This window comes from Pelodiscus sinensis, chromosome 24, assembly GCF_052426305.1.
Source record: "Pelodiscus sinensis isolate ZL-2025 chromosome 24, ASM5242630v1, whole genome shotgun sequence".
NCBI lineage: Eukaryota > Metazoa > Chordata > Testudines > Trionychidae > Pelodiscus > Pelodiscus sinensis.
Window position 1 is genome coordinate 25,617,473 of NC_143075.1, and position 26,739 is coordinate 25,644,211.

At 55.7% G+C, this 26,739-nt stretch overlaps 1 protein-coding gene across 6 annotated transcripts in view; it reads right to left on the reverse strand.

Annotated features, from left to right (window-relative positions):
* Window positions 1–2,652: 2,652 nt before the first annotated feature.
* PLEKHM2 (pleckstrin homology and RUN domain containing M2) overlaps window positions 2,653–26,739 on the reverse strand; it is a 93,627-nt gene continuing 69,540 nt past the window's right edge. For 4 of the 6 annotated variants that reach the window (XM_075906324.2, XM_075906323.2, XM_075906326.2 and 1 more), the window contains 12 exons: window positions 25,926–26,711; window positions 25,212–25,281; window positions 24,666–24,756; window positions 24,143–24,207; window positions 23,587–23,675; window positions 22,489–22,621; window positions 21,797–21,987; window positions 20,008–20,073; window positions 10,206–10,365; window positions 9,159–9,338; window positions 8,956–9,072; window positions 2,653–4,344 (listed from right to left, as the gene is read on the reverse strand). In XM_075906324.2, the coding sequence (XP_075762439.2) occupies window positions 4,207–4,344; window positions 8,956–9,072; window positions 9,159–9,338; window positions 10,206–10,365; window positions 20,008–20,073; window positions 21,797–21,987; window positions 22,489–22,621; window positions 23,587–23,675; window positions 24,143–24,207; window positions 24,666–24,756; window positions 25,212–25,281; window positions 25,926–26,711 (2,086 nt within the window). In that variant the 3' untranslated portion in view covers window positions 2,653–4,206. Of the gene's footprint in view, window positions 4,345–8,855; window positions 9,073–9,158; window positions 9,339–10,205; window positions 10,366–16,042; window positions 18,655–20,007; window positions 20,074–21,796; window positions 21,988–22,488; window positions 22,622–23,586; window positions 23,676–24,142; window positions 24,208–24,665; window positions 24,757–25,211; window positions 25,282–25,925; window positions 26,712–26,739 lie in introns of those variants that run through there. The other 2 variants (XM_089773149.1, XM_075906327.2) reach the window with 2 other exon arrangements.

The window sequence follows — 26,739 nt, forward strand, 5'->3', positions numbered from 1 at the left end:
GTAAGAGAGCAGTATGATTGCTCAGAGCTCCAGTATATAGAAGGAGAAAAGTCTGTTGAGAGTCTATGGGTTTAGTATAGAGGTGGAAGCAACAGAGGTGATGTTGTGGTTGGTGTGTACTACAGACCACCGGATCAGGTGGATGAGGTAGATGAGGCTTTCTTCAGACAATCTGGGAAGCAGTGATCATGAGATGGTAGATTTCAGGATTCTGACCAAAGGAAAAAAGGAGAGTAGCAAAATACACACCCTGGACTTCAGACAAGCGGACTTTGAATCCCTCAGAGAACTGACGGACAGGATCCCCTGGGATGTAACATGAAGGGGAAAGGAGTCCAGGACAGCTGGCAGTATTTTAAAGAAGCCTTATTGAAGGCACAGGAAGAAACCATCCTGATGTGCAATAAGAAAAGCAAATATGGTGGGCGACCAGATTGGTTTACTCAGGAAAACCAAATGCTGAGGGGGCTGGAGCACATGACCTATGAGCAGAGACGGCGGGATTTGGATTAGTTTAGTGTGCAGAAGAGAAGAGTGAGGGGGGATTTGAGAGCAGCCTTCAACTTCCTGAAGGGAGGTTCCAAAGAGGCTGGAGAGAGGCTGTTCTCAGTAGTGACAGATGCAGAACAAGGAGCAATGCTCTCAAGTTACAGTGGGGGAGGTCTAGGTTGGATATTAGTTCGAACTAGGGTGGTTAATGTAGGCAACCGAAGTTGCAAATGATGCCCAGGATTTAAATATCCCGGGCTTCATTTGCATCTTGCTGGGCGCCACCATTTTTAAAGCCCCGCTAGTTCGGACTCCGTGCCCGTAGCTACACGCGGCACGGAGTAGGTAGTTCGGATTAGGCTCTCTATTCCGAACTACTGTTACTCCTCATGGAATGAGGTTCGAACTAGGGTGGTAGTGTAGACATACCCTGGCTGGGATGATTGAGTTGGGATTGGTCCTGCCTTGGGCAGGGGGCTGGACTTGATGACTCCTGAGGTCTCTTCCAGCTCTAGGATTTTATGACTCCACATCATGGGAAGTAGTCCTTCCTTTTGTTTGTTTTAAACCAGCTGCCTCTCAATTTAATAGCTTGACCCTTTGACTGGCCCGTAAGTGTGTTGAACACAGAGCTGCCCTCTCCTCTCACACTGAATTGTCCTGGGAGTGACTGCAGCTGGTTTTTCTGGTTCTCACATCTCCATGCTCTTGCTTTAGTCAACTCTGCCCCTCTTCAGCCCTCCTGAATTTGACCTTTCAGCTCCTTGTTAACATGCTGACCATCTGGTGCTGGAGTTTTCAGTCTCTCACTCACACAGAGGCCAGTTCATTTCTCAGACCCCAGCTAGCCACAGCCCTCACTCGCTAAGCCCCCGGGAAAGCGCTAGGCACATGAGGCACGTGAACAATGTCTTGCCAGCCATCTCTCCTCCCAGTTGTCCCACTTTCTCGCCAACGTCGCCCGCCAGCATCCAGGGGCCTGCAGGTACGGGGGTGGGAACAGGATTCCCCGCCCCCAGGGCCTGGCTGGGACCCTCCCATGGCGACAACCACTGCACAAGGTTGGGGGAGGGATGGGAGGTGTCAGAGCTGGGCAGTGATGATGCGGGGGGGGAGGGCAGAGCAAGAAAGAAGCAATGGGGTGGGGAGTCCACCCCGTGTCCCAAGAGCCGCCCCGGCTTCCCATCCCTGCCATGGCAGCACAGAGCTGAGACCCCCCCGTGGGAGGAGTGGGGGCCAGAAGCAGGGGAAGCGGGGGCTGGGGTAAGGAGATAATGGGGGAATTGGGGGCTCAGAGGGTTGGGGGTGGGAGGGTTAGTTTTTTTGCTTTGCACTTGTGTGGTCCCCAACGGATAGATTCCCACCCCGGCCACAAAGAAAACATTGAAACTTTGTGTGCCGGACAGAAATTCCTATTTGATGTGATTTAAAATGCAGTTTGATAGGCGAACACGAGAACGTTAAAAGGCTTCATCTGTTTGAAATTAAACCGTTCTCCCCGCTGCAGCCCTAGCAAAATGGCTGCAGCGTAACCAGGTCATTAATGAAGAGTTCCCATTAGCGACTGATGGTCTGTGGTGTGGTTTGCACTGAGCCAGGTGGTCCATGGACCAAACCGTTTGAGACCCACTGTCCTAGAGCATGTGGGCAGCCTGGGCTGTGGCTCCAGGTGGGCAGTGGTGGCTTAGGGGAGAGGAAAACGCGTGGGGGGACCCCTTGCCCCAAAGCCGTGTTGGCCCCTGAGCACCTTAGTCCCTGGCAGGAAGGTGAGGGCCCCATGGGACCTCTGCCCCCAGCAGGGCTGGCCACCCTGGGTCACCCACCCATCTCCGCCTCACCCATTTCCCTGACCCCCCGAGCCACTCTGACCCCAGCCCCTGCTGGTGATCCAGCATGGCACCCCCAGCATCAAGGCTTTGTGCCAATTCTGACTTGTGAGGAAGCGCGGGTGCGCTGGTCCTCCCCTCCCCAGAGTAAGAGCCAGACAGAGCCCAGGGCAGGAGACCAAGCAGGGGGCGCGGTGGAGAGAGCCCCCTCCCCTCCCGGGAGAGGGGTAAATCTTGGTTCACCACTTTGGAAGGGTGGCCGACCCCTGCCCAGAGACAAAGCAGCTGCCACAGAGAGAATTCCAGCTCGCCTGATGACAGCAGGACAGACACCAAGTTACCAAGGAATCTTTATTCAGGGGCAGAGGAAGCAGCTGTATATACACGTACACTCAGTCCCATAGTTCACCTCTTGGAAAAAGGCCCCATGACCACATATTACATTAGACGCTCTCCAAGGGTGTGTCTACACTAGCCCCCTTTAGGGCTTTAATTCGAACTATCGGGTCCCTGCCGCGTGTAGCCGCGGGCAGTTAGTCCAGACTAGTGAAATTTCAAAATGGCTCCCGGACGGGAAGATGCAAATCAAGCCCGGGATATTCAAATCCCGGGCTTCATTTGCAACTTCGAATGCCTTCATTAGCCACCCTAGTTCGGACTAGGGGGCTAGTGTAGACGTACCCCCACTTATTAAAAAATCCCCAAAGAAAAAAATCCCCAAGCACTCTCCACAGTGGGTAATGGCTGTTAACACACCCGGCCCCATCCACAGGAATCTGTGTTTGCCCACAATGGTTAATAGGTTTCCCTCGCCCACCATTCTCCAATATTTGTACCAGCTCTCTCCAAGCTGAGATCTGCAAACAAGCCAAGGGATTTAGACACATGTTCCAGGGAAGGGAAGGAACTGTCTAATTCCTCTAGAATATCCTGAAATCCTCGATTCTCATGTGTCTAAATCTCTCAGGTCTCCCGTATTAGAGTGCCTGGACACAACCCCTTGCCCTTGTAAAATCTCCTGACAACTCTGGCAGCAGCCCTGGGGCAGGTGGGGGAAGTGGGAGGCCTACGTCCAATGGCAGCATTTCTTCCCAGGCTGAACATGGGGCTTCTGTGCTTCCCGAGGAGGGTTAATTTCGATCCAGCACAGCCCTGTGCTCTAGCTTCTCCTGCTCTCCCCCTTTCAGACGCCAGAGCAGACCCAGGACCACAGTCCAAAATCTCAGCCACCCAGAGCGCAACTTCTTCCACCTGAGCGCCACCTTCCTCTCTCCCTGCGGCTCTGCATGGCTGCGTGCCGGGGCAGAGACCTCCTCTTACCAGTGAGAGAGCTCTTGGGCAGCAAACAGCCAGCACATGCAGCTCACAGATGGCCAAGGAGAGTGTTGGGGGAGTGAAGCGTTGCACAGTCTGTGCTGGTATTAGCAAGGAGAAAGCGTGCACAGGAGTATTCAGGGTTCCAGTCTCACCACATTCACAATCTAACGTGTTCAAAAAGGTCAGTACAAGCGCTCGACCCATCGGCATGGAGACCCGCAGCTGCCCCCGCATGGTGGCTGATCTAGAGGAACTCCCCCTCTCAGTGCAGTCCCCACACTGTGGTTCTGGTACCGTAGGGTCCCGCCCCGACACGGCAGAGAAGCGCTGTACCACGGGGCAGCGGGAAGGCTTCCGTACAACGAGAACCATAAGTAACAGTGAAGAGGCAGCATTGGACCAAGCTACGATCTCCACACGTCTGCTCCCAGCGATGGGATCCCTCCAACGTAAGCTTCTTTGCTAGAGTCTGGCTGCCTCCACCGGCCATCACCAGGTGAAGGCCAGCGCCGCCCTGCAGAGCTAGTGTCGTGGGAGGAGAGTCTTGTGACCTGGCACTCTGCCTGTCCCTCTGTTAACACCAAGGGTCCCGCAAGGCCCGTCCACGGAAAAGGCTGTCGCTGCGCTGCCAGGCACTGTGGATCAGGCTCAAGGCATCCTCACATTTTTTCCTGACTGAGCCTTCGTGGATTTCCTTGCACCGGAGATCAACCTGGAACACATGCAAAGAGCAGTGAGTCACCGTGGCTGGGTGGCAGTGTAACACTGTGCCGCAGAGAGCGGTGGGTCACCGTGGCTGGGTGGAAGTGTAACACTGTGCCGCAGAGAGCGGTGGGTCACCGTGGCTGGGTGGAAGTGTAACACTGTGCCGCAGAGAGCGGTGGGTCACCGTGGCTGGGTGGAAGTGTAACACTGTGCCGCAGAGAGCGGTGGGTCACTGTGGCTGGGTGGCAGTGTAACACTGTGCCGCAGAGAGCGGTGGGTCACCGTGGCTGGGTGGCAGTGTAACACTGTGCCGCAGAGAACGGTGGGTCACCGTGGCTGGGTGGCAGTGTAACACTGTGCCGCAGAGAACGGTGGGTCACCGTGGCTGGGTGGCAGTGTAACACTGTGCCGCAGAGAGCGGTGGGTCACCGTGGCTGGGTGACAGTGTAACACTGTGCCGCAGAGAGCGGTGGGTCACTGTGGCTGGGTGGCAGTGTAACACTGTACCGCAGAGAGCGGTGGGTCACCGTGGCTGGGTGGCAATGTAACACTGTACCGCAGAGAGCGGTGGGTCACCGTGGCTGGGTGGCAGTATAACCCTGTACAGCAGAGAGCGGTGGGTCACCGTGGCTGGGTGGCAGTGTAACACTGTGCCACAGAGAGCGGTGGGTCACCGTGGCTGGGTGGCAGTGTAACACTGTGCCGCAGAGAGCGGTGGGTCATTGTGGCTGGGTGGCAGTGTAACACTGTACCGCAGAGAGCGGTGGGTCACCGTGGCTGGGTGACAGTGTAACACCATACCGCAGAGAGCGGTGGGTCACCGTGGCTGGGTGGAAGTGTAACACTGTGCCGCAGAGAGCGGTGGGTCACCGTGGCTGGGTGGCAGTGTAACACTGTGCCGCAGAGAGCGGTGGGTCACCGTGGCTGGGTGGCAGTGTAACACTGTACCGCAGAGAGCGGTGGGTCACCGTGGCTGGGTGGCAGTGTAACACTGTGCCGCAGAGAACGGTGGGTCACCGTGGCTGGGTGGCAGTGTAACACTGTGCCGCAGAGAACGGTGGGTCACCGTGGCTGGGTGACAGTGTAACACCATACCGCAGAGAGCGGTGGGTCACCGTGGCTGGGTGGCAGTGTAACACTGTGCCGCAGAGAGCGGTGGGTCACCGTGGCTGGGTGACAGTGTAACACTGTACCGCAGAGAGCGGTGGGTCACCGTGGCTGGGTGGCAGTGTAACACCGTGCCGCAGAGAGCGGTGGGTCACCGTGGCTGGGTGACAGTGTAACACCATACCGCAGAGAGCGGTGGGTCACCGTGGCTGGGTGACAGTGTAACACCGTACCGCAGAGAGCGGTGGGTCACCGTGGCTGGGTGGCAGTGTAACACCGTACCGCAGAGAGCGGTGGGTCACCGTGGCTGGGTGGCAGTGTAACACTGTACCGCAGAGAGCGGTGGGTCACCGTGGCTGGGTGGCAGTGTAACACTGTACCGCAGAGAGCGGTGGGTCACCGTGGCTGGGTGGCAGTGTAACACTGTACCGCAGAGAGCGGTGGGTCACCGTGGCTGGGTGGCAGTGTAACACTGTACCGCAGAGAGCGGTGGGTCACCGTGGCTGGGTGGCAGTGTAACACTGTACCGCAGAGAGCGGTGGGTCACCGTGGCTGGGTGGCAGTGTAACACTGTGCCGCAGAGAGGGATGGGTCACCGTGGCTGGGTGGCAGTGTAACCCTGTACCGCAGAGAGCGGTGGGTCACCGTGGCTGGGTGGCAGTGTAACACTGTACCGCAGAGAGCGGTGGGTCACCGTGGCTGGGTGACAGTGTAACACTGTACCGCAGAGAGCGGTGGGTCACCGTGGCTGGGTGGCAGTGTAACCCTGTACCGCAGAGAGCGGTGGGTCACCGTGGCTGGGTGACAGTGTAACACTGTACCGCAGAGAGCGGTGGGTCACCGTGGCTGGGTGACAGTGTAACACTGTACCGCAGAGAGCGGTGGGTCACCGTGGCTGGGTGGCAGTGTAACCCTGTGCCGCAGAGAGGGATGGGTCACCGTGGCTGGGTGGCAGTGTAACCCTGTACCGCAGAGAGCGGTGGGTCACCGTGGCTGGGTGGCAGTGTAACACTGTACCGCAGAGAGCGGTGGGTCACCGTGGCTGGGTGACAGTGTAACACTGTACCGCAGAGAGCGGTGGGTCACCGTGGCTGGGTGGCAGTGTAACCCTGTACCGCAGAGAGCGGTGGGTCACCGTGGCTGGGTGGCAGTGTAACCCTGTGCCGCAGAGAGCGGTGGGTCACCGTGGCTGGGTGGCAGTGTAACCCTGTGCCGCAGAGAGCGGTGGGTCACCGTGGCTGGGTGGCAGTGTAACGCTGTGCCGCAGAGAGCGGTGGGTCACCGTGGCTGGGTGGCAGTGTAACACTGTACCGCAGAGAGCGGTAGGTCACCGTGGCTGGGTGGCAGTGTAACCCTGTGCCGCAGAGAGCGGTGGGTCACCGTGGCTGGGTGGCAGTGTAACCCTGTGCCGCAGAGAGGGATGGGTCACCGTGGCTGGGTGGCAGTGTAACCCTGTACCGCAGAGAGCGGTGGGTCACCGTGGCTGGGTGGCAGTGTAACACTGTACCGCAGAGAGCGGTGGGTCACCGTGGCTGGGTGACAGTGTAACACTGTACCGCAGAGAGCGGTGGGTCACCGTGGCTGGGTGGCAGTGTAACACTGTGCCGCAGAGAGCGGTGGGTCACCGTGGCTGGGTGGCAGTGTAACACTGTACCGCAGAGAGCGGTGGGTCACCGTGGCTGGGTGGCAGTGTAACACTGTACCGCAGAGAGAGGTGGGTCACCGTGGCTGGGTGGCAGTGTAACACTGTACCGCAGAGAGCGGTGGGTCACCGTGGCTGGGTGGCAGTGTAACACTGTACCGCAGAGAGCGGTGGGTCACCGTGGCTGGGTGACAGTGTAACACTGTGCCGCAGAGAGCGGTGGGTCACCGTGGCTGGGTGGCAGTGTAACACTGTGCCGCAGAGAGCGGTGGGTCACCGTGGCTGGGTGGCAGTGTAACACTGTACCGCAGAGAGCGGTGGGTCACCGTGGCTGGGTGGCAGTGTAACACTGTACCGCAGAGAGCGGTGGGTCACCGTGGCTGGGTGGCAGTGTAACACTGTACCGCAGAGAGCGGTGGGTCACCGTGGCTGGGTGGCAGTGTAACACTGTACCGCAGAGAGCGGTGGGTCACCGTGGCTGGGTGACAGTGTAACACTGTACCGCAGAGAGCGGTGGGTCACCGTGGCTGGGTGGCAGTGTAACACTGTACCGCAGAGAGCGGTGGGTCACCGTGGCTGGGTGGCAGTGTAACACTGTACCGCAGAGAGCGGTGGGTCACCGTGGCTGGGTGGCAGTGTAACACTGCTAGGGTCTCTGTCGGGCCTAAGGAACCGCTGGGGTTACTGCCCAGGATGTGGGGTGCGCATGGCTGTTTGGGAACATACCCAGCCCCTTTAAGTGCTTTACCTCTAAAGAGAATCTTGTGCCTGTGAGAATCAGGACAAGCAGCTCTGGCGGAGCTGGGAAGGGTTATGCCCATGTTATCGGCCACCCTCCTGCCTGCTGCAGTCTTCACCCCCAAGACCTCTCGCTCCTGACTTGTGGCACTTGCTGCCACTCCCATTCTGGGTCCCCATGGGCCCGCTCTGCTGATAACCCTGCGTCCTGCCCCAAACCTGCTCTGCTCCCTGGACCGAGCCTGTCTTGAGCAGAGTCTAGGTCAGGGCTACTCAAGTTTGGAAGCCCCGGGGGCCACAATGATACTCACAGCACATGCCGAGGGCTGCAACTTGAGGGTGGCTGCATATACATGCAAATGTATACGCAAATATATGCAAATAACTTATTTCACACTGACGGGCATGAATCAGCCATAAGCCGCAAAGTTGGACCCAAACGTGGCCAGTGTGAGCCAGTCAGCACTTCTCTGGCTCTGCCCACAAGGCTCAGCAGCCAGCACTTCCACAATGCCCCGGCCCCTCCTCCCTGGGGGCTGGCACCCTGCATCCGTCTGTTCCAGCCATCCTCTCCGCTGGCGTCTGTCAGTGCTCACCTGCCTGGGAGACACCTCGCCGTTGTGGGGCGTGTTCCCAGTGGGGCCATGTCCAGTGGATCCCACCCGCGGGCCGCGTGTTGAGCCCACGTAAACCCCAACTGCCCCGCGGGCTGTGTTCAAATGGGCCACGTGAGTAGCCCTGGTCTAGATGATGTACATTAGTGTCCAATTCCCAGTGGTCCTAGGACACAAATTCCAGCTGGTTTGTCTCCAATGCAGGCAGTGAGCCACAGCCTCCCGTGAGAAAAGCCCTGGGACATCACCAGGTGTGTGTCTTGCCCACTGCCTCCAGGCACACCCCTCGGCTGCTGTGCCCCACGGCCCCAAATCCAACCTGCAGAAGGCAGGACTAGGGGCTGCCCAGCAGGCTAAGTGGAGCTTTGCTGCTCTTCAGCCCTGAGCATGGAGGCCAAGAGTCAGAACCCGACCCACCTGTAGGCAGATGCAGGCCAACCCTGCAAGGTCAGACGGGCCTCCTAAAGCACCTCAGGCGGCTCTCCCTGTGAACACGGAGCTGGCGCGGCCCGTTTACCTGGTAGATAGTTCTCCACACGGTGCCCAGTGCCAAGAGGAACCGCTCCAGTTCTGTAGTGCAACTAAAGTACAGGACCCAGGGGGGCAGGAACTGGTTGTGATCCTGAGCAAACTCCTAAAGAGCAAGAGAGAGGCACAGCGGTTACGTCCTAGAGCCGGCTCCCCTTCGGATGCATCAGGCTCCGGGCCGCCCACACTCACGATTATACAGTACTCCTTGCCAGCCTCCGTCGAGACAGCGGCGACGTCCGGCAGCTCCACGGTGGCCAGCGAGCGGAAGAAGCTCGTCTGGCAGTCCTCGTGGCAGGTGAAGGCCTTCTCCTCCGTTAGGACAAGGCAGCAGGGGATGCAGGTTGTGGGGACTCCACTGTGGGGGATAACCTGGGTGGGGGAGGAAGGCGATAAGTCATTCGAAGCAGCCGTTCTCTGCTGCCCAGCCAGCCCCAGCGAGGTCTCGCCCCTGTGTGTGTCGGAGGAGACGGGTCCAGGCCACAGCTGCTGTAAATCAGTGCAGCTTCGTTGGAGGCGCCCGACCTCCCCCAGCTGAGGCGCTGGCCCTTCTCCAAGCTCCTACTCAAGTGCCTCTGTAGCTGCAGACCCTGCACCAGGCCCTGCCTCACTCTGTCTTAACGATCCTCAAGAGCTGCCTCCAGGCGGCCCTTTGGTCCAGCCAGAGGTGCCCTGGAAATACAGGTGGGCTCTGAAGCCAGGGCAATTCTGCTGGTTGATTGGCCAGCTGCTTTCTTGCCCCAGGGGACTGAGCCCCACACCCACTCCTGAGCCTGGTCTCCTTCCCGGCAGGACAGTCACTGCCCCGAGTCCCTCGGCTGTCAGGCTGCATCCCAGATGGACACCGAGGCGCTATGGAAACGGGCCCTTCAGCATGTGGGGCTATGGGCACAGCAGATTTCTCAGGGTTACAGGCTACAAAGCCAGAGTCACTTTAAATTGCTGGTGCCAAGGACCAAGCCCCACCCCAGCCCATTGTGGAGAGTGACCTCCTGCTTCGGGCTGATCGGCCACACAGAGGGGTGCCAGTGAACCCCAGGGAGGGGCCAGAGAGCCTGGCTGTGAGGCGGATGGGATCATGGACAGAAGTTTGTGTCATTTGGAGAGGACGCGGGTGCTGACTGCAGCCCCCTTCAGGCTCACTGCAGTGAGCTAGGCGAGGTCCCAGTGGCTGGCAGGAAAACGGATCATGGCTTGGATGCCATGTGGCCCCGTGCAGCGCCCATGGGAGTGGCTCACCCCTTTGGAGACAGCCTGGCACAAGTACTGCATCCAGTCTGCCATCTCCTCCTCATTCTCAGCGCTGAGCTCCAGGGAGGGACGGTCGGTCAGGATCACCTGGAAGGAGTGGGGGCGATCTGTGGTGTTTGAGCGCCGGCACCCGCCACACTGCTCCCCCCTGACAGAATCAGAAAGAGGAAATCAGAGACCGAGGGACTCCTGGGAGAAAGCAAAGGCCGCAATGCACCCAGCGCATGGGCAGGCAGCTCCCAGAGGGGCAGCATGTGTCTCAGCGTCACCAGGTGGGACAGATGCTCCTCGCACAGGCCCCTCACTTTTCACCAACCTTCCTCGTGTGGGGTGATTCTGGGGCCCTGCTCCCATGCGCAGGAGAAGCCTGCACAGAATACCTCAATGACTTTCTTGGTATCTTAACTGACTGCTTCTTGGAGCAGCTGGTTCTGGAACCCACAAGGGGAGAGGCTAGTCTTGGTTTAGTCCTAAGTGGCACGGAGGAGCTGGTTCAAGAGGTAAAAATAACAGGACCGCTTGGAAATAGTGACTATAATGTAATAACATTTAATATCCCTGTAGTGGGAAAAACACGTTGGCAGCCCAACACTGTGGCATTTAATTTCAGAAAGGGGGGACTACATGAAAATGGGGAAGTTAGTTAAACAGAAATTAAAAGGTCCAGTGACAAAAGTAAAATCCCTGCAAGCTGCATGGAAACTTTTTGAACACACCATCATAATAGCCCAACTTAAATGTATATCCCAAATAATAAACACAGTAAGAGAACCAAAACAAAAAAAATGTCATCTTGGCTTAACAACCATGTAAAAGAAGCCGTGAGAGATAAAAAGACATCTTTTAAAAAGTGGAAGTCAAATCCTAGTGAGGAAAATAGAAAGGAACATAAACGTTGTCAAATTAAATGTAAAAATGTAATAAGAAAAGCCAAAAAGGAGTTTGAAGACCAGCTAGCCAAAAACTCAAAGGGTACGTCTACATTGGCAAGATTTTGCGCAATCTTGCCACCTGTCTACACCGGCGGGGAATTCTTCCGCAAGAACACTGACATTCTAAGGTAACAAATCAGGGCTTCTTGCGCAAGAACTATGATGCTCCCGCTCAGGAATAAGCCCTCTTGTGCAAGAGGCCAGTGTAGACAGGCAATATGAATTTCTTGCGCAAGAAAATGTCTACACTGGCACGGATGCTCTTGCGCAAAAGCACATCTTTTGCACAAAGGCACATGCCAGTGTAGAGGCTCTCTTACTCAAATACTCTAACGCAAAAACTCTTGTGTTAAAGAGTATTTGCGCAAAATCTTGCCAATATAGATGTAGCCAAAAAATAATAGTGAAATGTTTTTTAAGTACATCAGAAGCAGGAAGCTGGCTAAACAACCAGTGGGGCCCTTGGACGGTCGAGATGCTAAAGGAGCACTCATAGACGATAAAGTCATAGCGGAGAAGCTAAATTAATGTTTTGCTTCAGTCTTCATGGCTGAGGATCCTGGGAAGATTCCCAAACCTGAGCCGTTCTTTTTAGGTGACAAATCTGAGGAATTGTCTCAGATCGAGAGGACAATTAGAGGACGTTTTGGAACAAACTGATAAACTTAGAAGTAACAAGTCACTGGGACCGGATGGCATTCACCCAAGAGTTCTGAAATTGTGGAACTATAAACTGTGGTTTGTAACCTATCCTTTAAATCAGCTTCTGTACCCAACAACTAGAAGATAGCTAATGTAAGGCCAATATCTAAAAAGGGCTTAAGAGGCGATCCTGGCAATTACAGACCAGTAAGTCTAACGTCAGTACCGGGCTAATTAGTTGAAACCATAGTGAAGCATAAAATTGTCAGACACACAGATGAATATAATTTGTTGGGGGAAAGTCAACATGGTTTCTGTAAAGGGAAATCATGTCTCACTAATCTGCTAGAGTTCTTTGAGGGGGGTCAACAAACATGTGGACAAGGGGGATCCAGTAGATATAGTGAACTTAGATTTCCAGAAAGCCTTTGACAAGGTCCCTCACCAAAGGCTCTTATGTAAATTAAGTTGTCATGGGTTAAGAGGGAAGGTCCTTTCATGGACTGAGAACTGGTTAAAAGACAGGAAACAAAGGGTAGGAATAAATGGTAAATTTTCAGAATGGAGAGGGGTAACTAGTGGTGCTCCCCAAGGGTCAGTCCTAGGACCAATCCTTTTCAACTTATTCATAAATGATCTGGAGAAAGGGGCAAGCAGTGAGGTGACAAAGTTTGCAGATGATACTAAACTGCTCAAGGTAGTTAAGACCAAAGCAGACTGTGAAGAACTTCAAAAAGATCTCACCAAACTGCGTGATTGGGCAACAAAATGGCAAATGAAATTTAATGTGGATAAATGTAAAGTAATGCACATCGGGAAAAATAACCTCAACTATACATATAGTATGATGGGGGCTAATTTAGCTACAACTAATCAGGAAAGAGATCTTGGAGTCATCGTGGATAGTTCTCTGAAGACGTCCACGCAATGTGCAGCGGCGGTCAAAAAAGCAAACAGGATGTTAGGAATCATTAAAAAAGCGATAGAGAATAAGACGGAGAATATCTTATTGCCCTTGTATAAACCCATGGTACCCCCACATCTGGAATACTGCGTACAGATGTGGTCTCCTCATCTCAGAAAAGGTATACTGGCATTGGAAAAGGTTCAGAAAAGGGCAACTAAAATGATTAGGAGTGAGGAACGGGTCCCATATGAAGAAAGATTAAAAAGACTCGGACTTTTCAGCTTAGAAAAGAGGAGACTAAGGGGGGATATGACAGAGATCTATAAAATCATGACTGGTATGGAAAAAGTGAATAAGGAAAAGTTATTTACTTAGTCCCACAATATAAGGACTAGGGGTCACCAAATGAAATTAATAGGCAGCAGGTTTGAAACAAACAAAAGGAAGTTTTTCTTTACTCAGCGCATAGTCAACCTGTGGAACTCCTTGCCAGAGGATGCAGTGAAGGCTAGAACTTCAACAGGGTTCAAAAAAGAGCTAGATAGATTCATGGAGGTTGGGTCCATCAATGGCTATTAGCCAGGCTGGGTAGGAATGGTGTCCCTAGCCTCTGCTTCTCTGGAGGTGGGTGACGGGAGGGATCACGTGAAGATTACCTGTTGTGATCCCTCCCTCTGGGGCATCTGGTAAGACAGGACACTGAACAGTCTGACCCAGAATGGCTGTTCTTAGCCATGAGCCGTGACTGGCAGGTGTTTGGGGCTGCATGGCCATTGCTACACCGACGATTCTGAGCTCTGATCTAGGCCTGCTCGATGCCTGGCCAGCGCTGGGGCTGCCTGAGGACAAGCTGGCCGAGGCTCGGCCTGGAGCAGGTGGAGGCGATGATGCTTGGACGGGGGGTACCACTGCAGCACCTGTTGCCCAAAGCTCCCGATCCCAGGCTAATGCTAACCCTCCGGAAGCTCTTGGATGCCCAGCTGGCACAATGACACAGGCCTGCTTTGGGCTGTCTCCAGCGAGCTCACAGCCCACAGCATTCCCTTGGGCACACCAGGCCTTTGCCCCTTCCAGTTGGGCTAGTGCAATCCCCTCTGGGCAGGGCTGCCTCTGCTGACGGCAAAGCCTCAGCTGGCCCAGCCTGCACTGGCTCAATGCTCCGTGAAAGAACCGCCTAGGACAGCCACAGCCTCCCGCCACAGGCTCTGCTGTCAGCCTGGACCCTTGAGCAGCAGTGGCTCTCCCACTGCTTCCAGGGGCAATCAGAGGGGTTGGGTCTAATGAATCTGGCTAGAAACCTGGCTCTGCACCATCCTGGGAGCAGTGAGCAGGTGAGTGGGGCTGGCAGAGAGCCCCTCGAGGGCTGCTGAGAGGCTGGGGAGCGGGGAGGTATTTCTATGGGAGGGTTCAAGCGCAGGGAACTCACTGCCTCTGGGTGCATCTCCAATGCAGCGTGATTTCGGGAGAACAGTGCGAGCGTCTGCACAGCCACTCCGGTCCTGGGAAACGATTTCAAAATACCGGGCGGCTCATTCCAAAACTTGCAAGCCGCATTCCACGAGGAACAACGCCTCTTCCAGAGGAGCTATCCCGGAACAGGCGTGTGGACGCGCCACGCTGCTATTTCGAAGTAGCAGCCCCCGATCCCGCACCCCTGGAGCAGCCAGAACGGTCTCTGCCAGCCCGTAGAATAGAGGGGTTCTTGCTTCTCCAGGGTACAACACAACACAGACGTGACGTGGCCTAGGCCTCTAGACTCCCAACCCCCTGCATGGTTGCCCCGACTTGTCCCCCAACACTCCCTGCCTCTGTTCAGTCCCTGTCCTCAACAGGTAAGAACCGGTTGGGTCTCTGTCCACGTGACCGTAGGCAACTCAGGCGCCCCCCCGCTGGGCAGTGCTTACAGATACACAGCCCAAACACGGGGTCAGCCACCAGGGCCTTGGCCACATACTCTCCTGTCAGAGGACTGCCTACTCCTGCCACGGCCAACCTGCTAATGGCTCCTCTGCGCCCTGAGCGATGCTACTGGAATGGTCTGAATCCTAGGACCCCTTCTGTGCAGTAACCTCACTTCTTCACCTCTTCTCGTGAAGCAGGCAGCAGAGCTAATGGGAATACGGGCTGGGGCTCTCACAGATTTCACAGGCACCTGTCCAAATACTTAGGTCTAATGCGTTGAAAAGAATTCACACTCTATAATCGGGGAAACTGAGGCACAGACTAAGTGACTTGTTCAACGTTAAGAACATAAGAACAGCCAGACTGAGTCAGACCAAAGATCCTGCCCAGCGTCCTGTCTGCTGACAGTGGCCAATGCCAGGTGCCCCAGAAGCCTTAAGTGATTCATCCTGTCACCCATCTGCACCCTCTGGTAAACAGAGGCCAGGGACACCACTCCTTACCCAGCCTGGCTAATAGCCAGTGATGGACCTAACCCCCAGGAATGTATCTAGTTCTCTTTTAAACCCCCTTCACAACCTCCTCTGGCAAGGAGTTCCACAGGTTGACTGTGCGCCGTGTGAAGAAGAACTTCCTTTTATTTGTTTTAAACCTGCTGCCCATTAGTTTCTTTTGGTGGCCCCTAGTTCTTCCATTGTGGGAACAAGTAAATAACTTTTCCTTATTCATTTTCTCCACACCGCTAATAATTTTATAGACCTCTATCCTATCCCCCCTTAATCTCCTCTTTTCTAAACTGAAAAGTCCTAGTCTCTTTAATCCAGTGGTAGCCAACCCGTCGCTAGCGATCGACTGGTCGATTGGGAGGGCTCAATCAGTCGATCGCGAGGCATTCGTTCGGGGCCCCCCAATTGCCCCCACCCCCAAGAAGCCCCACTACCTACCTCCGAAAATGGAGGTAGTGGCGGCTTCCTGCGGGGTGGAGGGAAGTCCGGCAGCTGAGCACCACTTCCGGGGTTTCTGGAAGTGCGCTGCCTGCTCCCCTCCTCCAGGTCTGTAGCGCGCCGGGAGGAGGTAGGAGTCCCGGAGGAAGGAGCATGTTGGGGTTTCGGGGGGGGGGGGAGAGGCACACACCAGGGCTCCCCTCCTCTGCGGGGGAGGAGGCTCTTGCTAGAGCTTCCCTCCTCTGGGAGGGGGCAGGCATGTGCTGAGGATTCCCCACCCCCTGCCAGCACCCTGCCCCCTGTTCCCACTGGCACTCTGCCCCCCACTGGCACCCTGTCCCCACCCCCTGCCAGCACCCTGTCCCCTGTTCCCACTGGCACCCTGTCCCCACCCCCTGCCAGCACCCTGTCTCTTGCCTCCACTGGCACCCTGTCCTCTGCCCCAGGCCCTTGCCCCAGCACCCCGTCCCCTGTCCCGGTACCCCCTGGCACCCTTCCCCAATACCATGTGCCCTGCTCCCACCAGCACAGTTGTGAGGCTTGTGGGGGGTTTGGAGGAGTTTTTATTTTGCATCTCACTTGTGTGGCCCCAATTGACTTTTCTGTGGGTCAAAACAGGTTCCCTGCCCTTCTCAGAAATAAAGACAATGCAGAAACTTTTTGGCTGTGTCTACACTGCACCCCTTTTCCGGAAAAGGGATGCAGATTAGACACTTTGGAATAGCAAAATCCGCGGGGGATTTAAATATCCCTTGCGGTATTTGCATTAACATGGCTGCTGCTTCTTTCCGGCTTGGGGATAAGCGGGAGAAAAGTGCCAGTCTAGACGTGGTTCTCCGGAAAATAAACCCTTTTCCGGAGGATCTTTTATTCCTACTTGAAAGTACCCCAACCCTACATCTGATCCCAAAACTGCCCAGCCTGGAGCCCCCTCCCCAAGCCAGCATCCCCTTCTCCACCTCCTCCTGCATCCAGATTTCCTCCCAAAGCTTGCATCTCTCACCCCTTCCCACACTCAAATCCCTCATTCCCACCCCAGAGCCCACACATCTTGTCTCAGCCCAGAAAGAGTACGGCTAGACTGCAAGAGTTTTTCAGGATTCTGGAGATATCCCAGAAAAACTCCTCTGCATCCAGGGATGTGTTTGTTCTTCCGCTTCTTTTAGTGGAAGAGCAAATGTACTGTTTCGGTCACCCCTATATTCATCTTTCCACGAGGAATAAGGGGGCTTCCAAAAGAAGGGGGTTTCTGACATTTGGTCCAGTCTAGACAGGCCAAATGTTGGAAAAACTTCTTCCTACAGAAGAATTGTGAAAAAAGCAGCAGTATAAGGGTTGGGGATAGCAAGTGATGGATAGGAGGAGAATAGAGAGGATGGGGCTTCGAGGAAGGGGCAGGGCGGTAGATCTTGACTTGTTCTGTCATTTAAAAAGTGATCTTGGGTGTAAAAAGGTTGGAGACCACTGCTCTAATCTCTCCTCCTTTGGGACCCGTTCCAGACCACTAGTATTGGTAAGGAATGGTGTCCCATTCTGGTTTAAAGCTCTTCACAGTTTGCTTTGGACTTAACTATCTTGAACAGTTTTGTATCATCTGCAAATTTTGCCCCCTCACTGTATACCATGTTCTCCAGATCATTTATGAATATGTCGAATAGGATTGTCCCATTATGGACCCACGGGGGACATTGTTGGTTACCTCTCTCCATTCTGAAAACTGACCATTGATTCCTACCCTTTGTTTCCTGCCTTTTAACCAGTCATCAGTCCAGGAGAGGACCTGCCCACTTATCCCATGTCAGCTCATTTTGCTTAAGAGCCGTTGGTGAGGGACTTTGTCAAAGGCTTTCTGGAGATCTAAGTACGCTATATTCACTGGATCCCCCTTGTCCATATGCCTGCTGACACCCTCAGAGAACTCAAGTAGATTAGTGAGGCAGGATTTCCATTTCCAGAAACCATGTTGACTTTCCCCCCAATATTTCTGGTTTTCACTATAGTTTCAACCAATTTGCTCGGTCCTGAAGTTAGCCGTACCAGCCTGTAGTTACCAGCGTCACCGCTACAGCCAATTATTGGTGCCACATTAGCTATTGTCACGTTACTGGATTTTGAGGGGAGCAGACAGATCACTGCTGTACCCATGGGAGGGGAGGGTGTTGGCCCCAAAAGACCTCCAGGACGGACCGGGCCGGGTCTGGGCACAGCTGAGGGCGTCCGCTCAGGGAGAATTGCTTAAATTTGGGGCTCCTTACAAACCCCAGACTGGAGACCTTTCCAAACAGGCCACAAACCAGTTCCACCGAGCGCTTCAGCAACCTGCCTGAAGCCTCATGAGCAAAACCCCTCCGACACCCCAGCAATATCTGTGCCCCAGATGGCCCTGGGCCTCATACACCGGTGGGGGGTCTTAGAACTCAATCCCACCTACCCCGAACAAGTTCTGTCCGGTTCCAAGAAACCAGCCATAGATCCCTGGTCAATTTACCCTCTGGACCTTACCCACAAATCACGCTGAGCCAATCCTTTAGCATCTAACATCTAAAGGTTTATTACTACAAGAAAGAAAGAAAGAAAGAAAGAAAGAAAGAAAGAAAGAAAGAAAGAAAGAAAGAAAGAAAGAAAGAAAGAAAGAGTGAGGTTGTTAAAGTATCAGACGTTACATGCATCGAATCTCCCAGTTCTCGATGCAGGCTTGCAGCAGAGATATTATAACTGCTGACTTAAAAGTCTTTGATGTACATCCTACACAGGTCTTTCTGGCTCTTCGATCCCTGCACTGCTGCCTCTGGGATGAAGGGCTGAGCTGAATACCAAGTTGGAGTCCACCACATGGCCTATTTATCCCTCCTTCCCGGTCTCTTCTTGGCTGCAGCAGGTCACCTGGCCCATGGCCTATCCCTGTGTCCCCTGCTGGTAGCCCTTAGGTATCAGTCACCATTCTTGAGGTGTGTCCTTGGCCTGTAGAGCGCTATTGTTCCATGGAGCTTTGCTCATTAGCATGTCCATGGGCAAACATTCCTGGCCCATTGCTCTGCCTCAGACAGAGAATCTTTCAGCATCAACACAGAGTACATATTTATAACTCCACACACAGACATTATACAGATCTATGAAGAGCAGATACAGAATCAGTAGAAAGTAGCTTTTGTTTGACCCCTCACATGGCCCCCTTTGTACCACTTTTGGGGCAAACACTCCCATGGGCACAGCAGTGATCTGGCTGCTCCCCTCAAAATCCAGTAACGTGACAGCTATCATCCGATCATTTGGTACAAAAGCTGATTTAAAGGATAAGTTCCAAACCATGGTTAGTAGTTTCATATTTGAGTTCTTTCAGAACTCTGGGTCAATGCCAGCTGGTCCCAGTGACTTGTTCCTGTTCAGTTTATCAATTTGTTCCAAAACCACCTCTAGTGACAGTTCAATCTGGGACAATTCCTCAGATTTGTCACCCACAAAGAATGGCTCAGGTTTGGGGATCTCCCTCATGCTTGAGCCATGAAGATGGATGCAAAGAATTCATTTAGTTTCTCCACAATGACCGTATCATATCTGAGTGCTCCTTTAGCAGTTCAAGCATTGTGGTCCCTCTGGTTTTTCCTGCTTCTGATGTACTTAAACATATTTTGCTATTACTTTTTGAGATTTCAGTTAGCTGGTCTTCAAACTCCTTTTTGGTTTCCTAATTATGTTTTGATACTTCATTTGGCAGAGTTTATGCTCCGCAAAGAGATGGTGACAGAGCCAGGAATGGAACCCAGGAGTCTTGGCTCCCAGATCCCTTCCAATTTTAACTTAACACAGACAGAGAAAAGCTTCTGTAATGCTGCATTTCAGACCAGCCAGCTGGGTCTCAGCAGAGAGAGACTGATTTTTGGGCCCCAGGATCACTGCTAACAGCACAACCACTGCTGGGAATTCCCAAACAATTATCCCCAGAAGACTTGTACTTCAAATGATCTTAGTGCTAGATCAACAATCCTGGAGAGTGGATGGATTCCTTTATCCCCAGTGCCAAGTTGCCTCATCTCACCAAGCGCAGAAACCTGAGCCCCAATTGCAGGGACCTGGGGAGCGAGTCCAGTCTCCCTGGGCCTGAGGCCGTCTGTATGGTGATCTGTGACAGCGCAGACCCTGCACATTAGGGACTGGCCTAAGATCTGCCCCCAACTCATTTCCCGCAGCACCAAATACCCCTCGACTGTCAATCTCTGGTGCAAGGCTCCAGCTCCCCTCACTAACTGGCCACGGCTCTCCGCATAAGGCTGCCGTCTCCTGCGGTGAGCGACTGGGAAATGCAGAGATGCAGCCGCCATCCTTAGAGCTCATGGCCCTTCCACGCCAGACCCCCTCACTCCTGCCACAGACGAGTTCTAACGAGACCAACCGATGCCTCTGGCAGGTCCAACGTCAGTGGGAAGATGAAGGCACCGCAGCCAACGTGCCTCCTGCCCACTTACCCCATGTTGACGGAGAGCAGAGGGATAACGTCCGTGCGGTCTGGGTACTGGTACAGGATCCCATTGCTGCGATTGGAAACACAAGACAAGGCCGGGAACTCAGCTAGCGCGGTTGACCAGCAACACAAACCTCCCCGCGCTTGAGCCCAGCAGCTGTCTCATAAACTTCCCTCCCTCCTCCACACTGGATTCCTGCTGCTAGCACTGCGCAGCTGTGACAGGACGGAGCTTCGCCGTGCTCTGGACGGGTGGCTGTAGCTGTAGCCAGTGTCCTGCACAAGAGCAGGTCAGCTCCACACCCGGCAAGGGGCTTTGGCACAATGGGATGAATGATCGAAAGCTGGGGAGAGGAAAATCAGGTGCCAGGGCTGGATCCGGCCCACCCAGCTGATTAGCAGAGTTGCAGACTTACAGCCGGCAGCCTGTGTTCAGCTGCCCCTCCTCCACCTTGCTCCGTCCTGCAACCGAGCTGCTCCCAGGTTCTCCTGCCCGCTGGGCAGAATGGGGCAGCACTGAAGGGGGAGGGGGCTGAAGTCAGGGTGCCCCCTTTCTGCAGAGCAGGGGTCGGGGAGAGGGAGACCCACAGCAGAGCTGCTCCAGTCTGAAGCATGGACGGTAAGTGACTCAGAGGAGTGCCTGCCTTAAGAGACAGAGCCTGGGTCTAAGATCTCAGTGCCTCCCCTTCTCTCTCTCTCTCTCTCTTCCTCCCTCCCCCAATACCTCAGCTCTGCAGCGCGAGGGAGGGGGAGACAACAGAGCAGGACAGCTTTCCCTGTCTTAAAGAGACAGTGCATGATTTCTCGGAAACATACCCAGCAGCAGCTGGCACACACATGCTGTATCACTGTCACACACCCGCAGTCTGTCACACTGTCTCTGTACTCCACACAGTCTCTCTCTCTCTCACACTGACACACACCCTTCCATCTTGAAGGCCAGGACTCTAACAGGGTTCACAAAAGAGCTAGCTAGATTTCTGGAGGTTGGGTCCATCGATGGCCATTAGCCGGGCTGGGCAGGGCTGGGTCCCTGGCCTGTTTCTCTGGAGGCGGGTGATGGGAGGGATCACGTAAGGATTCCCTGTCATGTTCCCTCCCTCTGGGGAGCCTGGCGTTGGCCACTGGGGCAGACAGGACACTGGGCTGGGTGGGCCGTTGGTCTGACCCCGAGTGGCCGCTCTTATCCCTGCCCCACACTCTCACTCTGTGTCGGAGTCTGTCTCAGTGTCTCTTTCACCCTCCTGCACTCGCTCGCTCTCTGTAGCCCCCGCCCAGCCCCTCCCGCCTGAGGCCCTGCCTCTCACACTCCCCTCTGGGAAAATCCTTGCCCGCCCCTGCTCTGCAGGGCTCTCAGCTCTGGCTCTCAACAGTCACAAGGGCAGCAAGAAGAGTCATTTACAGCAGGCAGCTGCTCCAGGGTTCAGCTCCCAGCGCCGCTGCTATGTATGAGCAGCGCTGGACACAAGTCTCTGACTCCACCCCGAGTCTGCAGGGTCTCTCGGCTTTACTGTCCCAGCTAGGCCTCCCCAGCCATCAGAGACCCTAGGGGCAGCTGCAGGTGGGGTCTGAAGCTGTGAGTGGTGTGGAGAAGGCCTGCTCCTGGATGCAAATTAGCCTTGACGTATGGGGCCAATCTGCTATGGTCAATAAGGGCTGATGGCCAGGCTGTCCAGGCCTCAGCACACGAAGCCCTTTGGACCAGGCAAGATGGCTGCCGCACTGCCTCGCCTCCCCGAGCACTTCACACCCCAGGCCAGGAGAGCCCCCCGTAAACGCAGTCCCCTCTCCACCTGAGCACCACAAAGCAGGTCTTCCAGTGCTCCTTCCCCAGGTAGGATGACCCAGCCTTGTAATGCAGCACGCCCTCTTTAGCGACCGCGGGCTCAGGAGAGGTGTAAAGGGAAGGAGCTGGTCCCAATGCCTCGTCCATGGGGTCCTCCCAGTGGACGAGGCCATAGAAGCGCACGACCACTTCAGAAGCCTGTGAGAGACAGACAGACGGACGGACGGACGGACAGACAGACCAAGCAAAATGTTACCAGCAGCAGGGTCAGCAGCAGCCTGGCCTGGGAAGTCCCTACTACAGGAGTTACCCCTCCCAGACTAGCTGAAAGCCTTAAGGGCCTGGAGTCGGGCAGCAAGTCAGAGAATTACTCCCGTTGGGGACCCCCGGCTAAGACACTCCTGAGACAGACCCCTCCGCACACTTCCTGTCACCAAGCTCAGACCAGGACAGCTGGGACACAGAACGACTCCGCTGCTAAACCGCAGTCCCCTCCAGGGCAGTGCAGAGCAGCCAACAGGCCACAGCAGGGACCGGCGGTGGACATTGAGCTGCCCAGCTGAAGTTGCATGCCGAGCTAGGGACAGTGGGAAGAGGGCGCTCGGAGCAGAGTGCAGGAGCCCAGGAAGTCCCTCTCAGCTGGGACAAAGAGACATCAGTGAAGAAACCATTTCAAGACACCCCGAATTCCCACCTCACCTCGCACTTTGACTCCTGGGCCACAAACTTGGCCAGTGCCAGCTTCTCCATTGTGGCGTCGGTGAGGATGCTGGGGTACGGCGGCTCTCGGCAGCCTTTGATCATGGCTGACTTCAAAGAGACCAGGAAGAACCTGTAGAGAAGAACTTTTGTCGAGGTCCCCGTTTGGACTGAGACCCCTCACCCCGCCCTGAGTCATTCAAAGCTGGCACGTCTGGCTCAGAACGGTGGGGCGGACTCAACCTGGCCGACGGGTCCACAGGGCAGACCCATGCCCCACATGGAGCCCAACTGACACCGCGTGGGGTTCACAAGGGTCAACCTACACGGACCCCGTTACGGGAGGGGGGCCCAAAGGCGCTCATGGGCCCAAGGAATCCTAGGGAAAGAGCCTGCCCAGGAAAGACCTCAACTTACAACGCCCAATTGAACAGCATAGTGGGAAGGAAACCAAGAGCCATTGCAGACGGCTTGCGAGAGCTGCCCGGAAAGCTGCCTGAGGTCACACGGGGCCTACAGAGTCCAAGAGTCCTTGCTGGCCCTTCCAAGTGTTAGCAAAGCGCCACCTCTGCCAGTGAACTGAAAACCTGTCCTCACCCCGCCTGTCTGGACCCCGTCGCAGCCAGACCCAGGGTGAAGGCTAATGCCAACGCTTTCACAGCAAAGTACCTGCCACCCCCAGGAGCAATGGACAGATCATTAGAGGGGATTGAAAGCAGCAGGCCGGACAGACAGCAGGCTGGGCACCACGGTGTCAGCCAGCAGAGGGAGCTGGTAGGAGCATTTTGCAACTTTTAACACACTCAAAGTCAGTTTGTGGGACTAAACCTCCCCTCAAATCTCAGGGCCTGTCCTGGGACTTTGAATCACCAGAAGAGAGAGCATGGGATCCACCCGCCACCCTTCACGACGCTCATGTGTGTTGGCTTCATGAGGGGGTCCTGCCTTGGGCAGGGGGCTGGACTCGATGGCTCCTGAGGTCTCCTCCAGCCCTGGGATTCTAGGGTTCTCTGAACATGGGAGCACTAGGAAAGTGGCCAACAGTAACTCCAGGCACATGGGAAGACCAACCCATCCGTGGGCAGCGGTCGTGCTTACTCTGTAAGGGCCACGTCGGCCGTGTCCAGCAGGAACTGCTTCCGACGGTTGGTGCAGACCAACGTGACCGTCTGCTGATCCAGGCCAACCTGCCACGGGACCACACACGCTCGCATTAGGGAGCCCGAGGAACAGGATGGGGACAAGGCTACTGGCCACGGGCCGCAGCAGGCAACACGGGCTGTGTCAGAGCCTAGGAGGCGGAGCAGCAGCTGGGATGGGATGCTGTTGGCAGGCTCAGGTGGTACCAGGGGTGGAGGAGGAAAAGGCACTTTCTCTGCATCCCTGCATCTGTAGTTGGCTGCACTGAGGCTGCAAACCTCTGGCCACAGATGATTTGCTCTTCAGAACCCTCCAACGGTTCCTGACTCCAGTGGGAACTTCCCCTCTCCGTACCTCAGTGATGCTCTCCTGCCCAACAGGGAGCGAGGGAGGGACAGATACCAGGGACTGGAAAGCGACCCTAAGCCAACCAGGCAAAGCAAGAGGTGTGATCCTGCACATCTCTGCTCTACCCAGCACAGTGCTGCACCCTGCCAGCTCAGCCTGGACTCACCGAGACGTAGTCTAGCTCATTGTACGAAACAGCCTCCTCCACCATGTAGGGCTTTTCAGCTGCTCCTAGCACAGGACACAGGACAGGCGTATGAACAGGAGGGGAGGACAGTCCCAAAATGCAGGACAGAGATTTGCCCAGATCTCGCCCACCACCTAGGAGCAGCAGCAGCTGGCTGCAGGCCAGGGCTTCCCTCGCTGACCGAGCAGCCTTTTGTGGAGCAGCAGACAGATCTGAACTTCCAGGGACGAGAAGGACTGTCCCAGCAGACTTGCTGGTGAGATACAGTGCCTGTCACCTAAGCAGGCACATGGGGCTCTGGCTCCCCCAACAGCTGCTAAGTAGAATTACGGCTGCCCTGGAGCCAGCTGACTGTGGTACAAACCCCCAGGGCACATGGCCCGTACCACCTTCACGCTCCACCTGGATTTCTAAAGGGAACCCCCCTCCTGGAGCTAATGCCCCAGCTGCCTCCGTCAGGCCTCCTGGGAAGACCCTTTCGAGAAGCCGGGGGATGAGGTACCTTTCCGGATCAGGTAAATGTAGCAGTCCGTCAGCAGGACATAGACCAGCTGAAGATTCCCCTCCATGTGCCCGGTGCTCATTCGGATCATCTGGGAGGAGAGGAGAGGAGAGGAGAGGAGAGGTTCCTCGTGAGGAATGGCGTTGCCACGCCCACAGCCCGCCCCTGCAGCCACAATTCCATCTCCACCGGGCAACGCTGCGAGTTTGGGGTCGTGTGGCCACGCGGTGGTCTCTACCCTGGCTCATGCGCAGCTTGGCTCTCTAGTCCGGACGAGTGACCCGTGGAATAAGCATGTTGCAAGCTGGCACCGCAGGCCTGGCAATGCCCCAGCCTGCAGCATGGCTCCGACAGGTCTCACCTACGCCCCAGGCAGGGGCAGTTTAACCTGGCCACGTGCTAAGGCAATTATCACCGAGCCCTGCACCAGTGCAGCTTTCCTCATGCAGACGACCCACGTGAAGACTCCCTGTGGCTCGGGCAGCTCAGGAATGCACATGGAGAACCCACATGCCTGTCACAGGCTGAGGAAGGAGCCAGACTTACCCTGAACAGCTGCTCCTCATTCTCCCGGAAGACGTGGATCATGAGCAGCAGTAGATGGTTGTTATCCACCCTGAGCGAGAAGGGGGAGGAAGGTTGAGAAGTAGAGGACCCTCCCCCCAGAAATAGCCAAGGGCCCTGTGTGCAGCCCCGAGAAGTAGTGGTGGGTGCTATCAGGTCCCAGCATGCACTGCACCCACCTGACCTGGGCAGCCTCCACTGGGATTAGGAGGCAGCACTACAAGCCCTGGAGTGGCCTGAGCTCTGCTTGTGGCTGCAGAGGCAAAGGCCTTCGGGCAGGGGGTGTGGCCAGGGAGCAGACGACAGGGTAAGGCACCTGCCCTGCTCCCCGCCCTCCGACTAACCTGCTCTTCCAGGATGGGAAACCTGGGACTGCCCGGGCCTCCTGGCCGCTGTCGGTTTAGGGGTTTCTCTGTTGGGCTCATCTCCAGGTCTCTCTCCCGGCCCTAGGCAGTCAATCGTGGACCACCCAGGCAAAGCTAATGGCAAACTTTGCCGGGGGCAACTAGACCTGGCCAGAAAGCCCCAATTCTAAAAATCAGAGCCCACCCTGCCCAAAATTCAGCCCCTAAGCTCCCAGCTCCCAGCTCTTTCAGACCAACTGTCTCCTGCAGCTGCTCGTCTTGCACCATATACCCCATGCTGCTTCTGGGGCTCCCCCCCAGATCCTGCTTCAGACATGCTGCCCTTCTCTACCTGAACTCTGACGGATGGGCTGGTTCCAGCGGGCTGCCCTGTCCCTCCTCCACGCCAGAGTCATCAGTGCTGCTCCGAGAGGGGCTGGGCTGGTCTCCTTTCCGCCTGCTGAGCGCATCCACGCTGCCGGCTTCTGCTTTGCTGGCCTGGGTTTTCTCTGCTTCCTCCTGCACGTGCCCTAGTGCCCCGGATGTTCCCCCCTCTCCTCCTTCCTCTTGTCCAGCAGTCGCAGGGCTACGAGGGACATGTGGCGATTCGCCAGCCCCTGCAGCGTCATGGTCGCCACCACTTGGCGCAGGAGCGTTTGGACTCTCAATGGTAAAGCGGTAGAAGTCCATGGGGGTCGAAATCCCCTCGCTAAAGCTGCCAGAGGGCGGCCCAAGGGGGGTCTCCTCTGGTGGGCCAGTCCGAAAGGACCGATCGGGGGGGTCAAGGTGGCAATTCCAGCCACTGGGGTCCAGCTGCCCGTTCAGTGTGTCGATCACTTTGCTCAGTGGCTGTCCCACACTCTCCATGGAGGTGTCCTTCATCTCTGGGATGCGCAGACCCAGCTGACTCAGGGCCGAGCGCTGGCTGATTTCTTCTGGCCTCTCCTGGCCCTCTGCAGCCTCTGGAGAGGGAGGCCTGCTGTCTGTCTTCAGCTCAGCTCCTCCGCTCAGTCTGCTGCCGCCACTCGCCCGGCCAGCCAGCTGGAGGCCAGTCTCCGTGGCGCTGGGGGGCGGGGGATTCACGGTTTCTTCCAATTTCACCTTCTTTTTCTTGCCTGTCTTCTTCTTTTTGGCTAACCTGCAAGTGGAGAACGCTAAGCTGCTAT